Source organism: Cricetulus griseus, chromosome 2 (assembly GCF_003668045.3).
Source record: "Cricetulus griseus strain 17A/GY chromosome 2, alternate assembly CriGri-PICRH-1.0, whole genome shotgun sequence".
Classification (NCBI taxonomy): domain Eukaryota; kingdom Metazoa; phylum Chordata; class Mammalia; order Rodentia; family Cricetidae; genus Cricetulus; species Cricetulus griseus.
Window position 1 is genome coordinate 215,467,907 of NC_048595.1, and position 19,179 is coordinate 215,487,085.

At 41.0% G+C, this 19,179-nt stretch overlaps 1 protein-coding gene across 1 annotated transcript in view; it reads left to right on the top strand.

Annotated features, from left to right (window-relative positions):
- Klhl14 (kelch like family member 14) overlaps window positions 1-19,179 on the top strand; it is a 113,574-nt gene that overhangs the window by 67,483 nt on the left and 26,912 nt on the right. The window contains exon 3 of the mRNA XM_027400551.2: window positions 15,898-15,987. Coding sequence (XP_027256352.1) covers window positions 15,898-15,987 — 90 coding nt within the window. The remainder of the gene's footprint in view (window positions 1-15,897; window positions 15,988-19,179) is intronic.

Below are 19,179 nucleotides of genomic sequence, written 5' to 3' on the forward strand. Positions count from 1 at the left end.
CTCTCTCTCTCTCTCTGCTGGATTTCTGAATTATAAAATGATGACTTTCATTTTAACAGAAGCACACCCAAGTGATAGGAGAACATTAACAAGATCTAAGAAAAGTGCCTAGCCCCTGTTTACACGGCTGTGCTTTATTCCACTTCCAACTCCTCTATGCTTTCCAGACCAATCTACTGAAAGCAACAGAATGGTTTGTGCTCAGGAACCTCCACCACTTGCCTGTTGCTACTTTCTACCTTGCATTCCATGGCTCTTCGAACCATCGCTCTTGCTCCAGCCCTGAAAAGCTAGCTAGCACTTACCCAAACACAAAGCCTGTCTGTCATGTGCTAGTCTCCTTTCAAGGACCCAACACGAATCCACCTTAGCCATTGTTTTCCAAGATAACTACTTATCCAATGTTGTGATAGAGCACCATGACCAAGGCAACATATAGGAAAAGGAATTTATGTGGGCTTACAGCTGCAGAGGGATAAGAGTCCATTGCTATCATGGCAGGGAAGCATGGCAGCAGGCAGACATGGCGACGGGAGCAGCAAGCTGAGAGCTCCTTTCTTAAACATCAAGTAGGAAGCAAAGAGAGTTCAACGGCAAATGGCATGGGCTTTTGAGACCTGCCCCCTGTGACATACTTCCTCAACAAGGTCATACTTCCAAAGCCTCCACAAACATTACCACCAACTGGGGGCTGGAGAATATGGAGAAATTACCACAGTAACTAAAAAGTTAGTTCTGTCCCTCATCTTTCTGTGTACATTAGACTTTGATAGCACCATTAATGTCACATGCAGTGTCCTTCTACCAGATGTGAGACTGCAATAGTCAGGTACCACTTATGGACTCTTTTCTGTTTCATATACAATACCTAGTCAATGTCAGATATAATTTAGTCAAATGGAGTCCCTTTCCTTCTCTTGCAATGCACAGTAAGAGGTGAATTTAAACTACGTTATATTGGCATTGTCAATATAATTCTTGAAGATTGAGAATCTGTGTCATTCGCCCTCCCCATGGATCCAGATGTGACCTCCTTCTGGAATTCTATGCTTGCTCCAATAAGTAATACTGTATTTTGTTCAGTTCTACTCCAAACCCACGGATACACATCAAATCCACTGTTGAATAACTGTGTATATCTTTAGTGCATATTTAATATCTTAAATATTCTTAATTGTTTGAAGATGCTTCCCCCTTATAAAATTAAACAAGGTAAGAATATTTTTTGGAAGAACTAGAGACAGAGGACAGCAAAAGAGCCACTTTTATGGTTTGTCTGTAATGAGCCTTGTGCTTTACATAACTTGCCCAATTTAATTGAATTCTCACAATAGCCTCATGAGGTGGATATTATAATCAACATTTTACTGATGAAGAAAATAAAGACTCCTAGAATCACAGTTAAATTATGTAAAATGTGATCTTGGAATGAAGTGTACCTCAATGTGTGCTTAGCATGTTTAAGGCTTTGAGTTTAGTGTTCAGCATGCAACACACACATACAAACACACATAATCTTCCATTACTAAAAGCAAAAAAAAATACACACCTATTTAATATTGAGTCACAAATCCTAAAGATGTGTATTTATTAAATTACTGTTTCATCTTAACCAAACGACTTACTTTATTTGAAATCCTAATTTATTGGTTCTACATAACAAGACTAATCAATACACTAGAACTATTGTCTGACTACCTCATCAAGTGCTCACTGAGTTTCCACCAAGGGCCATGTATTTTTCTAGGCACTAGAGATTAAGCAGTAAGCAAGACAGTCCCATTCTAGCCACATTCTTAATAAACCAGGGTGGTTTTAAGGAGATGCTCCCATAAGCATCAGTGTTTGAACCTTAATTCCCAGTTGATTGTACAGTTTAGGTGACTTTAAACACATGGACTTGCTGAAGAAAGTATGTCACTGAGGTTTCAAAGACACATACCAGTCACAGTTAGTTCCTGCTTGATGCTTGAAGTTCAGTATATGAGCCTTCAACTTCCTACTCCTACCACCATGCCTTTGCTCATGGATTCTAGCCCTCTGAACCCGTAGGCTCAAAAAAAAAAAAAAAAAAAAAAACTCTTCGGTCTATAAATTGCTTTGATCATAGTGTTTTATCATAGCAATAGAAAAGTGATGAATGCATAGGCTCATATAGAAATAGATAATGTAAGAGAAACACTTGTATAATTATGGGTATCATTAAGTATCACTAAGAAAACACAAAGCAAGTAAAAGAGCAACAATGATAGGGAGGCCTTTCCAGATGGCCAGTCTCTTTCTCAAAGAAACTTGGATTAAGTGATAGAAAAAACAATTACTAAGTCTCTGAAGTAGGTAGGTATCTGGGGGTAGGTGAAAAACATAGATTCCTGATCATCCAGAGCTCCACCAGCAAAGGGAGTGGTATGAAAGAGGTTGGAAGGATGGGCCATATGGTTCACACAGGGCATTCTAAAACTTTAAAGTGTATGTCAGAGTTACAAGGAGTAAGCAATGATATGAATAGAATTGATTGTCACCAGCTGACTCAGTGTAAGTATGTAAAGAACCCAAGAAATAAAATAATGAGAAATAAAATAATCCAGACAGTAAATGGGACAATGAAATGAACAGAAATTTCTCAAAAGACAAAGTACAAATAGCCAATAAACAAATGTAAAATTGCCCAACTTCACTAGCCACTGTTAAAACGTAAAGTGAAACTACATCGAGACTCCACCTCATGCCAATTAGAATTCTAGTCATTAATAAACCAAGTAAGAACAAATGCCTGTGAGGATGCAGAGAAAGGGGAACCCTCACACATTGAAGATGCAGAGAAAGGGGAACCCTCACACACTGAGGATGCAGAGAAAGGGGAACCCTCACACAGTGAGGATGCAAAGCAGAAGGACCCTCACACATTGAGGACCCAGAGCAAAAGGAGTCCTCATATGTTGCTGTTAGCAATGTAGATGAGCCCAGAACTATGGTAAGAAGCTTCCTCAAAAACTTAAGAATAACTCTCCCATATTGCACAGATGTACCACAGTCAGCAGAAATGTCCCTGTCCCAGCCACCTGCTCCCAAATAAACACAGAGCAGCTTATATTAATCACAAGTACTTGGCCAGTAGCACTTACCGCTTAACCCGTTCCTATTAATCTATGTGCTGCCCCGAGGCTCATGGCTTTTACCTGTATCCCATTTTGTGTACCCTACTAGTTCTGTATCTGGCAGGTGACTCCTCTGACTGTGCTCTTCCTCATCCCATCTTTCTCAGTTTGGCTTTCCTGCCTAGCTTTATCCTTTTCAGCTATTGGCCAGTCGGTTTGTTTATTAAACCAATCATAGTAACATATATTCACATCATGTCCAGAGGATTATCCCACAGCATACTACTCCTGCATATTTCTGCAGTGACCTTGTCACCACATCACAGAGAAGCGTGCACATCAATGTCTGCTGAAGCACCATCTACCAGAGGTAAATTAAGGGACCTATCTAAGGGGTCATTAGTCTACACAGGAAAGTGCATTTTACATACACATGGAATCTTCTTATTCCTAAAGATGAGGACTAACAGGGGGGCTAGTGGGAGGAGGAAAGGAAGGTAATACAGGGAAAATCAAAGCATATTACATTCTAGTATGAAAATGCCCAGTACAATGTACAGTGAATGTATATGAATAAAAATGAAAAGAGAAGGGCCATTCTTAGTACTTTATGAAGAATAAGCCCAAACCACCAAGAAAGCAAGGAGAGCCAGAGAGGGCTACAGCCCAGGTCAAGGAGGACATAAAGGAACCAGCTGTGCTGGTCTTTATGACCAAGGGACATTTCAAACTCCCACCAGGACTGTCTCTTTGTGGGTCTCATTGTTCCTCCCATCAGGAACTCCTTCTTTGTCCAGGTCATTGTTAAGACATAGTCAGGTGGAGCACGCCTTTAATCCCAGCACTTGGGAGGCAGAGGCAGGCGAATCTCTATGAGTTCAAAGCCAGGCTGGTCTACAGAGCAAGTTCCAGGACAGGTTCCAAAGCTATACAGTCATGACATAGGAAAGGAAAGAAAAGAAAAAGATAGGACAGAGTAGGATAGGGGAAAAGGGAAGAAAAGGGAAGGGAAGGGAAAGGGAAGGGAAGGGAAGGGAAGGGAGGGGAGGGAGGGGAGGGGAGGGGAGGGGGGAGGGGAGGGGAGGGGAGGGGAGGGGAAGGGAAGGACAGGACAGGACAGGACAGGACAGGACAGGAAAAGACAGGACAGGACAGGAAAGGAGAGGAAAGGAAAGGAATCTTTCCCTTTGTCACTGGCATGACAACCCCATGGATGTATCTGCTGAATAATGGCCCCTCCCTAAATGGCCACATCCCACCATGTCTGCTGCTGTGTATGTGGGTCTGGTTTTGGGTCCCAGGACATGAGACACTCTGGAGGTTGGTAGAAAAGACAGCAGGAAAGAGGAAGTTTTTCACTTTGTTTTGTTTTTAAAACTAAAGCAATGGACCCAGGGAGGGCAGCTGAAGTAAGTAATGGCTGGGGACAGACTGAACATGGCACATCGCTACCTAAGCCATGCACCAATGACTTCTCTTTTTCTGTAGATTTCTTTGACATGAAACCCCTGTGCCACTGTACTGCTACATTCAAATGCTCTTGTACATGTCTGTAGCAGTACGTTTCCCGAGGAAATAAAATGGGCTATGGTGACATTACCTGCATCAGGAAGCTCTGAGACAACTCCCAGGTCACATGGCAATCTTAGTCCACAGGAAGGCCCCAGGTACCACCACTCTTTTGAATACAGATGTGAAGGCCACTTTACCCAGCTTTCCTTTTACACTCCCACCACAGTCGGTCCCCGCCACTCTCTTGCCTCCCGATATCCCCCTCATGCCTGCCTCCCAAGTCCCAGGAAGCATGAGAACATCTGGCCCAATAATTATTTGCTTCATTTTTGGATGGAGGAAGGGAGAAGCATTTTCTTTTCCTCTTGTGGAAAGAAAAAGCATTGTTCCCACTTCACACAGTCTCTTAAAGAAAGACTAAGTAGATGTCTTAGATAGCATTGTGTATATAAGCTTAATGCATACATGTGTGAACACGCATACCCATACCACAGTACCAGTCAAAACCAGTTTGGGGGACACTTGTAGCAAAACAGAGAGTTTGGCATATATCTTAAGAATTAGGCTTCTGCCTGTGTTCTAAGGCTGGAGAATTGCAAAGTATGTGTAGACAGACCTTCAGGACTATACTTATAAACAATTATTACTTAACATGCAATGGATATCTAGTTTTTCCAGAAAAAAAAAAACGGAGAGTGAGGTAGAGAGGGAGGAGTGACGAGTAAAGGAGTCAAGACCATGCTGAGGAAACCCACAGAAACAGCTGACTTGAGCAAGTGGGAACTCATAGACTCTAGACTTACAGCTGAGGAACCTGCATAAGAACAAACCAGGCCGCCTGAACGTGGGTGTCAGTTGGGAGTCCTGGATAGTCTATGGAGCTGCTGGCAGTGGAATCTAGTGCATGAATGGGCTTTGGAAGCCCAATCCCTATGGAGGGATACTCTCTCAGCCTAGATACAGGGAAAGGCCTTGGTCCTGCCCTAAATTATGGGACAGACTTTGATGATCCCCCATGGGAGGCCTCACCCTCTCTGAGGCATGGATGGGGAGTGGGATAGGGAGAGGATGTGAGGAGTGAGAGGTCAGGAGGGAGAGGGAACTGGGATTGGTATGTAAGATAAGATTGTTTTTAATTTAAATTAAAAAGTAATAAAAAAAGAGTACTTGCTGCTCTTCCAGAGAACCCAGGTTCACCCCCCAACACCCATGTGGTAGCTAATACCATTTGTAACTCCAATTCCAGGGGATCTGATGTCCGCCTCTGGCCTCTACAGACATGCACATGGTGCAGACATACATGCAGGTAAAACAACCATACAGATAAAAAGTAAAATAAATTACTAAACAAATACATAGTTAGGTCATAATTAGCACAGGAAGATGTATCAAAACTAAAATAACTGATATTGTAATGATGCAACTAAAATTTGGGAACATATTAATATAAGTTCTCTAACAAAATAAAAACAAGACTCTGGAAGCATGCTTTGTTTACATCACTCACAGAATCCTACTTTAAATTGCTGGGAAATGTAGCTCAGTGATAGAGTGCTTGCCCCACATCCATGAGACCCTAAATTTACTCCTCGGTAGTGACAGCAAAAGAAGCCCTATTTTCCTATGTGAAGTTGCTTTAGTCTTGTGATTATTAGTACCTCCCCAAGCTGAATAATCAGAGTGAAAACACATCAACAGGGATATGTTGAAAACCTCCAACCTTGGCATAAGTAGGTTCCATGATACTTCTTGGAAGAAATCTATGACCAACCCTTGAAGAATTTAGGAGCCTCCTTTGCTTAAAACAGATACTTGTGTTCTACAGGGTGATATTTATCTTAGACATCACAGGATTCTGGTCTAATGCATTGATCTTTCACCTTTTCTGTTCTTCTCTCCCTTCAAGACCTCTGAGATACAGCACATTTTTACTTGTATTTAATTACGTACATGTGTACATGTCTCTCTCTCTCTCTCTCTCTCTCTCTCTCTCTCTCTCTCTCTCTGTGTGTGTGTGTGTGTGTGTGTGTGTGTGTGTGTGTGTGTGTGTGTACACTTGAGTACAGTGGAGTCCAATAGAGAGAGTTAGATCCCTGGGACCTGGAGTTACACGTGGTCACAAGTCACTAGATATAGGTTTGGGAACAGAACTCAGGTCCTTTGGAAGATCAGAAATCATTCTTAATTGCTGAGCCACCTCTCCTGTGCACACTTGGTATAATTTCCAAAGCAAAAATCACAGTCTTTCTCTATCACAAACATTCATTCATTCTTGCCACTGGTATTTATTGATTCATTAATATTCTGAATATTTTGTCAAGTGTAGCAACTAGAGGGATTCCAGAGGTTTATCCAGGACTATGTCCCATGGTTCTGCACTAATCATAAAGTTACTTAGATGACACAGTCTGGTTTCAAGGGGCCCAGAGATCCTTTGACAAGCAAAAGACAGCTACATTTCATATACTATATCATCATGTAGGAAATGCTACAGTAATGGCATTCATTTATGATGATACTCATAGAAGATGAGAGCCATAAAGCAATCCCTATAGTCATAGTCAGGAAGATTACTTTGCACACAACCTTAAACTGTGAAAGACAGCAACATTCTCTTAGTTCTCATGTGCCCCCTAAACCTAATGTGTGCTTTTTGGATTTGTGCATCTTGAAGCCACTTAAATAAAACTGTAGTGAGTGAGATTCCAGCTCACTGTGCAAGACAAATCAGGGTTTAGAGAGAAGGTGTTGGTACATAATTAGAAGACCTCTCAAGTACTCCCCAGATTCAGATCATGTGGATCTTCCAAAAGGCTGTCTTTCCAGACTGTACATAGTAAATTAAAGTACCTACAAATGTACAAAATTCCTCCAGTTATTTGTAGTTTTCAGATGTAGTACAAACTAAACATAAAGAATAAAAAAGTAGAAGAGCATGGCATGGACCATGAGCCAGTGTGTAAAGAGCTTCCTGTGCAAACAAGAGTTCCTGATTTCAGATCCCCAATACACATGTAAAAAGCCAGATGTGGTGTAATTGTATTGGTGTGCACCTATAATACCAGTGTTGGGAGGCAGAGATTGAAGGATGGAGGAGTTTGCCAAGCCAGACAGTCTAGCCAGGTTCTATGAGAAAGACCTTAGTTTAGTGAACAAAATAGACAATGGTTGAGGAACAGACCCAATAGCCACCTCTGACCTACACACCTACATACTCCACATACAACATTTTAAAATATATAAATAGTTATATATTATTTACTTAACAATATGTATAAGGTACCTACTAAAGTATAACATGTTTTTCTGTGTATGCATTCTACTTCCTGAAACATTGACCAAGTTGCTAGATCTTTTCAGAAAGATTGAATAGTAAGATGAAACTAACTAGTAAATGTTAAACATTTGTTTTTCAATTGTGTTTCCCATAAAATGGAAGAAGTGGGATTGTTTTAAACCCTCGGATCTGATGATGAGAATTATTCATTCACTACTGTGAAAGTGCGGCATCTTCCTCTCAAGTTGTGTTTTTCTTCAGCAGCATGCAATTGCTATTTGAATTTGCTTCAATGAGTAAATTTTTACAATACATATTTTAGCAATACTGTGTTTACAAAATATCATTTCCTTTTTTCCTGTTCAGATAACTCCCTAGGGGGAAAACACCTTAAAAACAAAAATCATGTATTTATATATAAAACAAAATGTATCAGGAAATCTAAACCCAATAGAAGAATGTATAGAATACAAATGGATTTTAAATGTGTGACAATATTCCCCTTCCTTGCCTTAATAAATGAATGCAGATTTGAATTTTAACTAGATACAGACAGCTCACTGCCATCCAACCAGTCATGTAAATTGGACTGCAGTGTGACAGGTTTGTCAACATGTAAATGGCACTCATTCTTTAGCTCAAAAGTATCATTTGGAGGAGTTCATCTCTACATATAAATTCTCGTGTGTGTGTGTGTGTGTGTGTGTGTGTGTGTGTGTGTGTGTGTGTGTGTGTGTGTGGTGTGTGTGTGGTGTGTGTGTGCTCGCGTGTGCGTGCGCGCATCTGCCCACATCCCTTCTTCACATCCATGGTCACGTCTCCATCATCATTCAGTTGGGCCCTGGAAGATTTTCCTTGTCTGTTCTTTCTAATTAGTAAAAACCTAAGTGATGCCTGAGAGCCTAAATGATATGTCATCCTTCCTCTGACATTCTTCAAATGTCTTTCAATCATGCTTGGTGCACCCATAGTGCTCTCTGTTTCTCAGACCCATTCATTCCATCCTACATCTGAACCTCTATAAGCGCCTTTCCATTGCATTTTGGCAGACAGATTCTTCCCACTCTTTAAACTAAACTTTAAATATCACTCCCTGGAAAGACCTTCAACTGACCTGCTTGTCTTGATTGTCTCTATTCATTTGTGTTCTCTCTCTCTCTCTAAGATAGGGGTGATGTGCTCTGAGAGTAGGGACATTTTGACCTTCACTCACTGACACATTATCAGTAGAAAGCTTTCTGCATGTAAAGAATATTTAGTAAATAGTTGCTGAAGACATTAATAAACAGCCGTCAGTAATGAGCAAGATCAATGATAGAGCTTGCATCGGTGTGATGCCTAAAAGGCAGACATAGTGTTGTCTTTTGGCAGTGCCCTCCAGTATCCTGAGGGCTGCTCTGCATCTGTTTCCTAGACCTGGCCTCACATTCCACTGTACTGGTGTCATTACTCTGAAGACATCCCCAGTCAGTACCCTGAAGCCTCTGCACTTGCCATTCCTGCTACTGGTCCCTGTATGGTGTCCTCACTTGCTACAGTCACCTCTATACTTGGATATCATCCACTTGGCCATTCAGAAAAAGGTCATCTTCCAGCCTCTGTCAGAATACCCCACGTTCATCATTCCCTCACCCCAGCCTTGATTCCCTTCTTATCATTGCACTTAACTTTTGAAACAAAAGGCCTGTTTTATTGTGTGTGATGTGTGTTCTCTGAGCAGACAGACATCTTCCCAGGACTCCTAGCAGGTACAGCTCTGCCTGATGTGGGGTAGACACACAGAAAATGACAAATCAATGGCCATTAGTACAGAATGGAAAAATGCTAGAGAGTGCATCTTGGGATGTCTCTTTTTGTTTTAGAAAAAATGTCCCCAGACATGGGCCTGTGATTCAACTACTGGAGTGATGATATCAGGAAGTTAACAAGTTTAAGGCTAGCTTGGGAAACTTAGTGAGATACTGCCTAAAAAAATTAAGTAAGAACTAGAAATCGGCTTGGACATAGCCTGGTGGTAGAATGCTTGCCTAGCATACACCTTGTCCTAGGTTCAATGACAATTTACGCTAAATAAATATATAAATAAATAAGCCTAATATGTTCAATCTTTCTGAAAGGAAAAGCCAAGCACACAGTTCCAGTAACACCCTCCATGACACAGAAAACTGACTGGCTAAGGTTCAGGAACACATAGTTATTTAAATATATACATATTACTATATTAAACATATCAAATATAATTTAATATATTTAATTTAGTTATTTAAAATATATACACTAATATATAATCTTATTTACCATATATACCCATGTATTTATATACATATATAAATATATGGTAAATAAGATTATATATATTAGTACATATGCCACTTTGGACAGGTGTGTAAGCTTATTTATCTGAAGCCAAAAGGAAATCAAGGCCCCCATAACTGTTACATCTAAACAAACAAACCCTCAATTCCCATTTAATTGGCAGCCCCATATTCTTAGCTTGGCTACTAGAAAACACTCACTTGATGTTCAACAGTGTTGTGAGTTCTGGATGATGTCTGTGATTTCTACTGGAAGATGCCTGTATTTCCTGGGGCTAAAACATGGGAGGAGAGAGATTAATATGCATCTCTAGAAGAAAAAGGCACTTATAGACAGAAGCGAGCGCTCTGGACACTTGCTATGCCACAAGAGGATCCCTGTGCATCTAGTACTCAAGAATCTACATCCAAGGCTAAAACAAGCACTACTTGTTCAAAAACAGTCATAACCCATTGTCAGTAGACTCTACCTATCTTTATGGGCTGGTTTGTTTTGGCTTTTGCTCGTTTGTTGTTTTTTGATTCCATGAAACAATTGTACACTGTTTCAGTAGGCAAATTAATTGAATAGTTTCTTTTTGAATGAAGAAATACAGTGGCTAATAAACACATTTTTAAAATATTCAACGTTTAGCCATCAGGGAAATGCAAGTCAGAACGAAATTGGGATTCTATCTTGCTCCAGTCAGAGTGGCTGTCACCAAGTAAATAAGAAACAACAAACGTGATGATGGCACCAGGATTAAGGGATGGGGATTGTGGAAGGGATAATTATTTACCACTGAGAAGGATGTGGCTTAGTCCAGTCACTATGAAGTCAGTAAAGGGTCTTCATTCATAAATCATCCACAAGATCCAACTGCTTACAGATAGTCACCCTCAAATCATCAAATGCAGCATGGAATAGTGACACCTGTACCAGCCGTATTTGCTGACGAAATGATAGCCAAGTCATAGAATCTCCTGGGTACCCAACAGCAGACAATAGATAAAGAAAATGTAGTATATATACACAGTGGAGTTTTATTCATTCAAAAAGAACAAATTGTGTCACTTGCAGAGATCTCTATGTTAATGGAAAGAGGCTAGACTCACAAAACAACTGTCATGTGTTTTCTCTCATATATGGAATACAGGGAGGTTATTTACTTTAATTGAGTAAAAAAAAGTAAAAGGAGGGCTATTTAAGATATACAAATGGAAAACTGGGAAGAGAGAAAACAAAAAAGAAAATACAGGGCATGAATAGGATCAAAATACACTATGTGCATGGATTAAACATCATAAGGAAACCCTTCACTTTCTACAGTTTGTACATGCTAATAAAATAACTTAAAGAAAACAAGTCTCTTTAATATTTGTATGTATGGGAAAAATTTAAAGTAGCACTTGCATTTTAAACATCTAAGTAATAAGCACATTTAAAGTATGATGCAGTATAAAAATTATATATGAATTTCAGGGACACTATCATTGAACACTCAGGTACTCAGTAATTATTTTCTGGTTGGCTGAACACACCTATTGAAAGTCAGTAGAGTGAAATGCAGAAGAGTGTGGGTCGGGGTCCAGACATTCCCATGTTTGAAGTAGAGCTGTGGTATTCATTAGCTGAGTATGACCTTCAACAAGTGACTTAACCTCCCAAGGCTTCAGTGTTTCTCTTAGAAAGAAGGCAGCAGAGTAATGTCTGATTCACAGCTAAACTTCTAAAATAAAACATGCAAACAGATATAGGTAGAGACATTATCTGTTTCATTGTGTATTTTTACCATACACTAGAGTATCATGAATCACTCAACACATCTGAATTTTTTTGCCTAAATGGAGAAAAATGAATATCAAGAGCTAAGCACAGATATTTTCAGAGGTATAATGCCAGTAAACACACAAACATCATTATGTATCCAATTTAACACGTGGTACATGGTCAGTGGTTATAATAACGAAAGGAATACATTACACAATGAGGGTACAGCACTCACTTTCCAACCAAGTACAATTTTGTGCACAGCATCCTGAAGCATTTTATTGCAATGGTCCAGGGAGGGGGAATACTGGGTGGCTAAGATTTATAAGGCTTTAAAATCATGGGAAAACAATTAACAGGTATAGGAGTTCGTTGTAGCAGAGATCCAGCTTGTAGCAATTGCTGACATCTGTTTTACCTCTGATGATCAGTCATTCTGCAGGGTCAATACTGTGACTAGCTCTCTCCAAGTTGACAAGTTCATAGTATGGCCCTGATGCTTTCTATTTGTTTAATTTAAAATATTAAATATCAGCAAATGTTTTATTAAATTTCTCTGATCAGAATAGAACTTCAGGTGCTTGACATGGGGAAAAAAAGGTATAAACTGCTTCAGATATAGAGACCCTTTGAAGTGCTCCCTCGGCTGGCCGGAGCATTTTCTTACGTGATTTTTCTGGCTTCTACTCCATTTTTCCTTCTAGCATGACTCGTTTGTGTGAGATAAAGTTGAGACTCCTCGTGAAGGGCCTTATAAACATGTGTTATTCGATTTTAAATCTGATTTGAAAGTGCCTCTCTCCTGCTCCCTCCGAGTAAAGTGACCTTTTTAAATGGAGGGAAGTGGCTTTAGATGACAGGCTTGATAAATGCGGTCGTGTTCACTCAATAAAATAAGGCCCAGTGCATTTGAGGATAAATCAGTGGAATGTACAGCCCCACCTGTCTGTCTCCATCATTCATTTCCACTGTCACTTTCACAGTGGCTGATGGATCACAGTTGCTGTAAAATTAGACAGCCTTTAATCTCATTTCATCCTGATTAGCTCCCCTGCCCCTTTCCCTCTAACTCACTGACTGACACGCTAAAAACTCCGGGCGGGCTGTGTGCGAACATGGAGGGCCAGGCGCCTCCACCACCTGCTTGTGCACACACACAGGTGTCCACCACTAGAGAAGTCTGGGAAGGAGCAGGGGCGGCCTTGGGGTGACTTAGAAGAATGGGTATGTGCGGGTTGCAGTGGATCGCTGGTTTTTGTTCCTTGCCCTATTTACTTTAGCCTTCTTTCGGATTGAATCAGAAGCTAAATGAGTTAGAGCTCTTTCAAAATTCAAACATTGATCAAATATTTTATTTGTAATAAATTCAGGGGCATTTTACATTCAATGATAATCTCAAAGAGTCATTTGTGTCTATTTATAGCCTTTCCTTTCACAGTAGGAATCCGGAAAGGATAATAATTCAAGAATGTGAATACTGAAATGCCCAACCAAGAAATATAGTATGCAAGATTATCAAACAAAAATAAAACATGTGGAGAAAGAAAAGGATCACCAAACCATTCCACCAAGGCTCAAAAGAACTTCCTCACCCTGATTTTAAGGAGTTCAGCAGTTAGCTTAAAGCAACAGCTTCATTTGTTTGCACAAAGCATAACAATAGGGTTAATCAAATGAGAAAGAGGCTTAAGAATAAATCATGTATTATTTCCTTCACTTAATTTTTGCCTGAATAGGAACAAACACACAGCAAGCACAAACACAAGTGTTGAATCATTTTCAGAGTTTTTATTTTATTATGAGGCAGGCCTATGGTTCAAGAGAAGAAAATACCAAAACCAAAAAAGAAAATTTGGGCTACTCAAAATTTGAAAGTCAGTATATGAGGCATGACAATGGGCCACAGAGTGAGTTACGGGGCTGCTGGCTTCTGTTTCTGCACAATGTCACACATAACTAGATGCACACAACGGCAGCTAATGCTGCATAAGTTTGCACCAGTCAAAGGACGTTATGTCAAGCTGAAGCAGCCAGTAACAGCACATGGTGGGGTAGCCCAGTCACCTTTCTGGTAGGTGGCAAAATGTATCATCATCCAAAGTGCAGTGGTTTCATTTATTTGCCTTTTCAAACACAGCTTCAAAACATAGTCAAACTTAGTTGCTCAAATCCTAACAGATAGACCTACCCCAAGGAATTCTGAGTCATGGCTCAACAAGAGCTAACAGTTGAGAGCATTCTCCAGAGATGAAAGTGAGGACTGGGAATCTAAGGACATTCTTAAGATGGTGAAGAACCTGATGTAATTCATAGACTGTGCAAACCACATTAGATCCCTTTCCTTCAACTCTCTAAATCAAGCACACACACACACACACACACACACACACACACACACACACACACACACACACACACAAACTTTTCTCTCCTGGCTATAACTTCAGAAGAAATGAATATCCACAGTAAGTATTAATTAACTAATGAATCAGAATTCCTACAACCTCTTGGTAGTTTAGGAAGAAGCTTAAGGGTACACTTACAGAGTTATTTCCTGAGTTCTCATCCTCAAAGTCATGCCTGGTTCTTACTGTTTTTATTTATACACATTAGCCAGTATAAGTCATCTCTGAGAGGGCAGGAGATAATTAAAGCAAAATGATGCATGAGATGTATGTATAGCCTCAAAATAAGTCAGACATAAGACAGCTTCTCATTCTCCCATAGGTATGCAATAAGCTCGCTCTACTTCTCTCTCTCCTCTCTCTTTCATCTCTCTCTCTCTCCTCTCTCTCTCTCTCTCTCTCTCTCTCTCTCTCTCTCTCTCTCTCTCTCTCTCTCTCTCTCTCTCTCTCTCTCTGCACATTGGCACAGGAGCTCAGAGTAAGAATTGGCCGGGATTCATATTGATTTCCCACTGCACTGGTTTCTTAAGTGCTCTGTTGATCCGTGTCAAGCAATAAGTTCCCTGCCTGAACAGGCACTTCACCTCCCCATTTGTCCTCACCTAGATTTAAGATGCCCATATGATGAGCTGAACAAGGACATCATTTTTCCTATTGGTGTCACTGGGCCCAAACCACTGCATGTCATGTGATAACTAATGCTGCATACATCTACAGTCACCCTATGACATTATCCCAGCAGAGACCAATACTACACAACACCAAAGGTGACAGCAACACCCTGCTTGGTACATCGTGACTTTCCAAAGGAGATGCAAATGACAGAGAAACCTGGCTTTGGTGGGTTTATGAATAACACCCTTCTTCACAGTCTCTGCAGCTGGGTGCAGGGAAAAAAAGAGAGTGGAGGAGAATGGATATGCATGACATTCCTGACAGTTTTCATCTTGGTTACAGAAGAGCTCTGATGCAGATAGATGGAAAATGTGTGATTGTGCTGCTAATGACATTGTACAGGAAATTAAGCATATACATTTGGAGGAGGCATTAAATCAGCAGGACCTTAATTTAAAAACTTAAAACTGTATGGAAATTCAGCCTGCTCAATGCTGTGGAGTAGAAAGCCACCCAGCACCCCAGTCTGTTTGTGGAAAGATTGCCAGCCATTGGTTCCACATTATTCAGAGTTACTTCTCTCAGAAAGTAGCTGCCAGTCCTGACCATTTGGGAATGTCAGTCATTGCCATAGAAACCTGTCCCCCACCACTGGGCAGATGAGGAGAGCTCAAGAATGGAAAGCAGCATGCATGTTGTTCTTGACTAATTTGCAGAATAACATTATGTAAAATTAATCAAAAGAGTTTGGGCTTGAAACCACTGGAAACACACCACTGAGCCACAGTGTGTGTCTCATAGGACTTGTGGGTAGACATGCTGTTGCCTGTTGATGGAGTCTCATGTTTTGCACACTTTGGTGAAGTACATAGCTGGTAAACTGGGGTATTGGAAATTTTTATATGTCCTTTTTTCTTGATTCCAGTTATGCCTTACAACAGTGCCCACCACTGCGTTGTAGAGGTAGAAAACTTCCTGTTCGTGTTGGGTGGAGAGGACCAATGGAATCCAAATGGTAACTATTGAATAGTTTTAATTGTAGCTGCTTTGTACAACTCAACTTTTTGTTACTACAATGAAATATCTGAAGCAACTAACTTTAAAAAGAAAAGATTCACTGAGTTTGCAGTTTTGGAGGTACAAAACTGGTTACTTCAGTTCTGATAAGGTCAATACATGGTGGAGTGAGCAAAGAATAGTTATACCATCAGTGGGTGCAGAAAGAGAGAGAGGATGGGCAAGGTCCCACAATACCTTCTGAACACATGGCTCTGATGAACTTAGGTGGTAGACTACTTCTAAACTTCCCATCTGCTAATACCATTATCTTCTGAATGCAGATGAGTTTTAGGTGAGCTCTACTCAACTAGACCACAGTAATGCTGAATGACTACACACACTGTAGAGGGATTTCTATCCATCCTTTTGATACTTAGTGTTGAAAACACATTTCTGTGTAACACAGGCAAATGCAGAGGTCATAAGGTTAGCTGATGGAAGGAGGGAGGAAGGAGACTCATGGAGCTAGCTGAGGACATCTGTAACAGAGCATTCAAGTGCCAATTGTCTGGGGACTTAGCTTCACAGTGATGCCCAGCCCTTGTCCTTATCCATCCCCTGAGAGATGCCACAAACAGAAGCAAGGACTCCCATGGGAGAACTGAGTTAGCTACAGCTGTTCAGATGTTCGCCCATACTCTCTTCCCATTCTGTCTCTATGAGAACAAGGTTGAGATAAGCACTCTCTCATTCATGCAGCACGGAACTCTGGTTCAAGTTCTTTTGCAGCAGGTAGGACAAAAAACCCAGTGCACCTACTGCCTTTTCTGCTGCTTTTACAAGTGTATCCTCTATAGGTTGTCCACAATCTTTCCTATAACTGTGAGTCCTTCCTAAATGAAATAAAACGTTTTGACACAATCACAAACTGAATACAAGAACAATGTGTCTTGCAGAGCATGCAAAATGATTGTGATGTTTTTAGAAAGCCTTGAGTGAGGGAGGTGCTATAGTTGTAGACTTCTGTGTTACAGAGATAATTATGACTGAGAAGCCATAAAACAGCTTGCAGGTACACATTTTTACTTTAAAACCCCAGTACATCCCACTGAAATTACATATACTGCATATATTCTGTTGTGAATGCTCTCTTTCAGCATCTGTACCAAGGCAAATTGTGTACAAATCACAACATCTGCTCCCTCTAGAAAATCATAAAGGAAAACAAGCCAGGCTGCCCACTATTAAGAAAGAGGGAGAAGGCGGGGGAGACAACTCAGTCAATAAAGTTTTTGCCATGCAAGCATGGGAACCTGACTAAAGTACCAGAAACTAGATAAAGAAACTAAAGAAAAAGGCAGGAAGGCTGTAATCCCAGAACCTGTGATAAGGAGATAGTGGGGGAACCTAGGAGTCCCTGCATAGTCAATCTAGCCTAGCTGGCAAGTTCTAGACCAGTGAGAGACTCTACATGAAAGGTTAAGGTGGACAGGACCAAAGAAACAACAGTTGAGGCTGTCCTTTGATACCACATGCAAGTGCACACAGGTACAATACACACACACACACACACACACACACACACACACACACACACACACACACACACACACACACACACAAGATCTCATACATAAAGGATATATCTTTGTTGTATCCCAGTATGAGAAGGGAAGGGATCTGACATGTGGAGAGTCCATAAGTAATCATATCACATAGACACTGGATTCTTTAATTAAAAATATCTGCCAAACATTCTTGAGATGGCCAGACAAAAGCTAAAACAGTGCCCACAAGATGGCATAGCCAGGAAAGGCACTTTTTTGTCAAGCCTGATGATCTGATTTCAGTCCCTAAGACCTACCTGGCAGGAGAGAACTGACTCCCACAGGTTGTGCTTACTTCTTTTTTTAAATTTAAATTAGAAACAAGCTTGTTTTACATGTCAATCCCAGTTCTCTCTCCTTCCCTTCCTCCTCTGCCCCCACTAGCCCGCCCCCCCACAGCATCCCCTTTCTGCTTCCCAGGTACGGTGAGGCCTTCCCTGGGGGATCTTCAAAGTCTGTCATATCATTTGGAGCAGGACCTAGCCCCCCTCCACGCCCCCCCCCCCGGGTGTGTCTAGGCTGAGAGAGTATCCCTCTATGTGGAGTGGGCTCCCAAAGTCCATTTGTGTCCTAGGGATAAATACTGATCCACTACCAGAGGCCCCATACATTAAGCAGACCTCCAAACTGACATCCTCATTCAGGCGGTCTGGTTCGGTCTTATGATGATTTCCCAGCAATCAGTCTGGGGTCCATGAGCTCCCCTTGTTCAGGTCACCTGTTTCTATGGGTTTCTCTAGCCTGGTCTTGACCCCTTTGCTCATCACTCCTCCCTCTCTGAAACTGGATTCCATGAGTTCAGTTCAGTGTTTAGCTGTGGGTCTCTGCTTCTGCTTCCATCAGCTATTGGATGAAGGGTCTAGGGATGTAGTCCTATGAGGTAGTCGCCAATCTCTTATCGGGGAAAGACATTTAAGGTAGCCTCTCCAGTATTGCTTAGATTGTTAGTTGGTGTCATCCTTATAGATCTCTGGACATTTTCCTAGTGCCAGATTTCTCTTTAAACCTATAATGGCTACCTCTATTATGGTATCTCTTTTCTTGCTCTCCTCTATTCTTCCCCTGACTCAATCTTGGTGCTCCCTCCTGTCCTCCTCTCTCCTCCTCTTCTCCCCTTCTCTTTCTCCTAGTTCCCTCTCCCCTCCCCCCATGCTCCCAATTAGCTCAGGAGATCTTGCCCCTTTCCCCTAATCCGGGATCCATGTATGTCTCTTTTAGAGTCCTCCTTGTTTCCTAGCTTCTCTGGTAGTGTGGATTGTAGGCTGGTAATCCTTTACTCTATGTCTAAAAATCCATTTATGAGTAAGTACATACCATATTTGTCTTTTTTGTGACTGGGTTACCTCGCTCAGAATGGTTTCTTCTAGTTCCATCCATTTGCCTGCGAATTGCAAGATTCCATTGCCCCCCCCCCCGCTAAGTAGTACTCCATTGTGTAAATGTACCACATTTTCTCTATCCATTCTTCAGTAGAGGGGCATGTAGTAGTAGGTTGTTTCCAGGATCTGGCTGTTACAAATAGTGCTGCTATGAACATAGTTGAACAGATGTTCTTGTTGTATAAATGTGCATAATTTGGGTATATGCCTAAGAGTGAAATT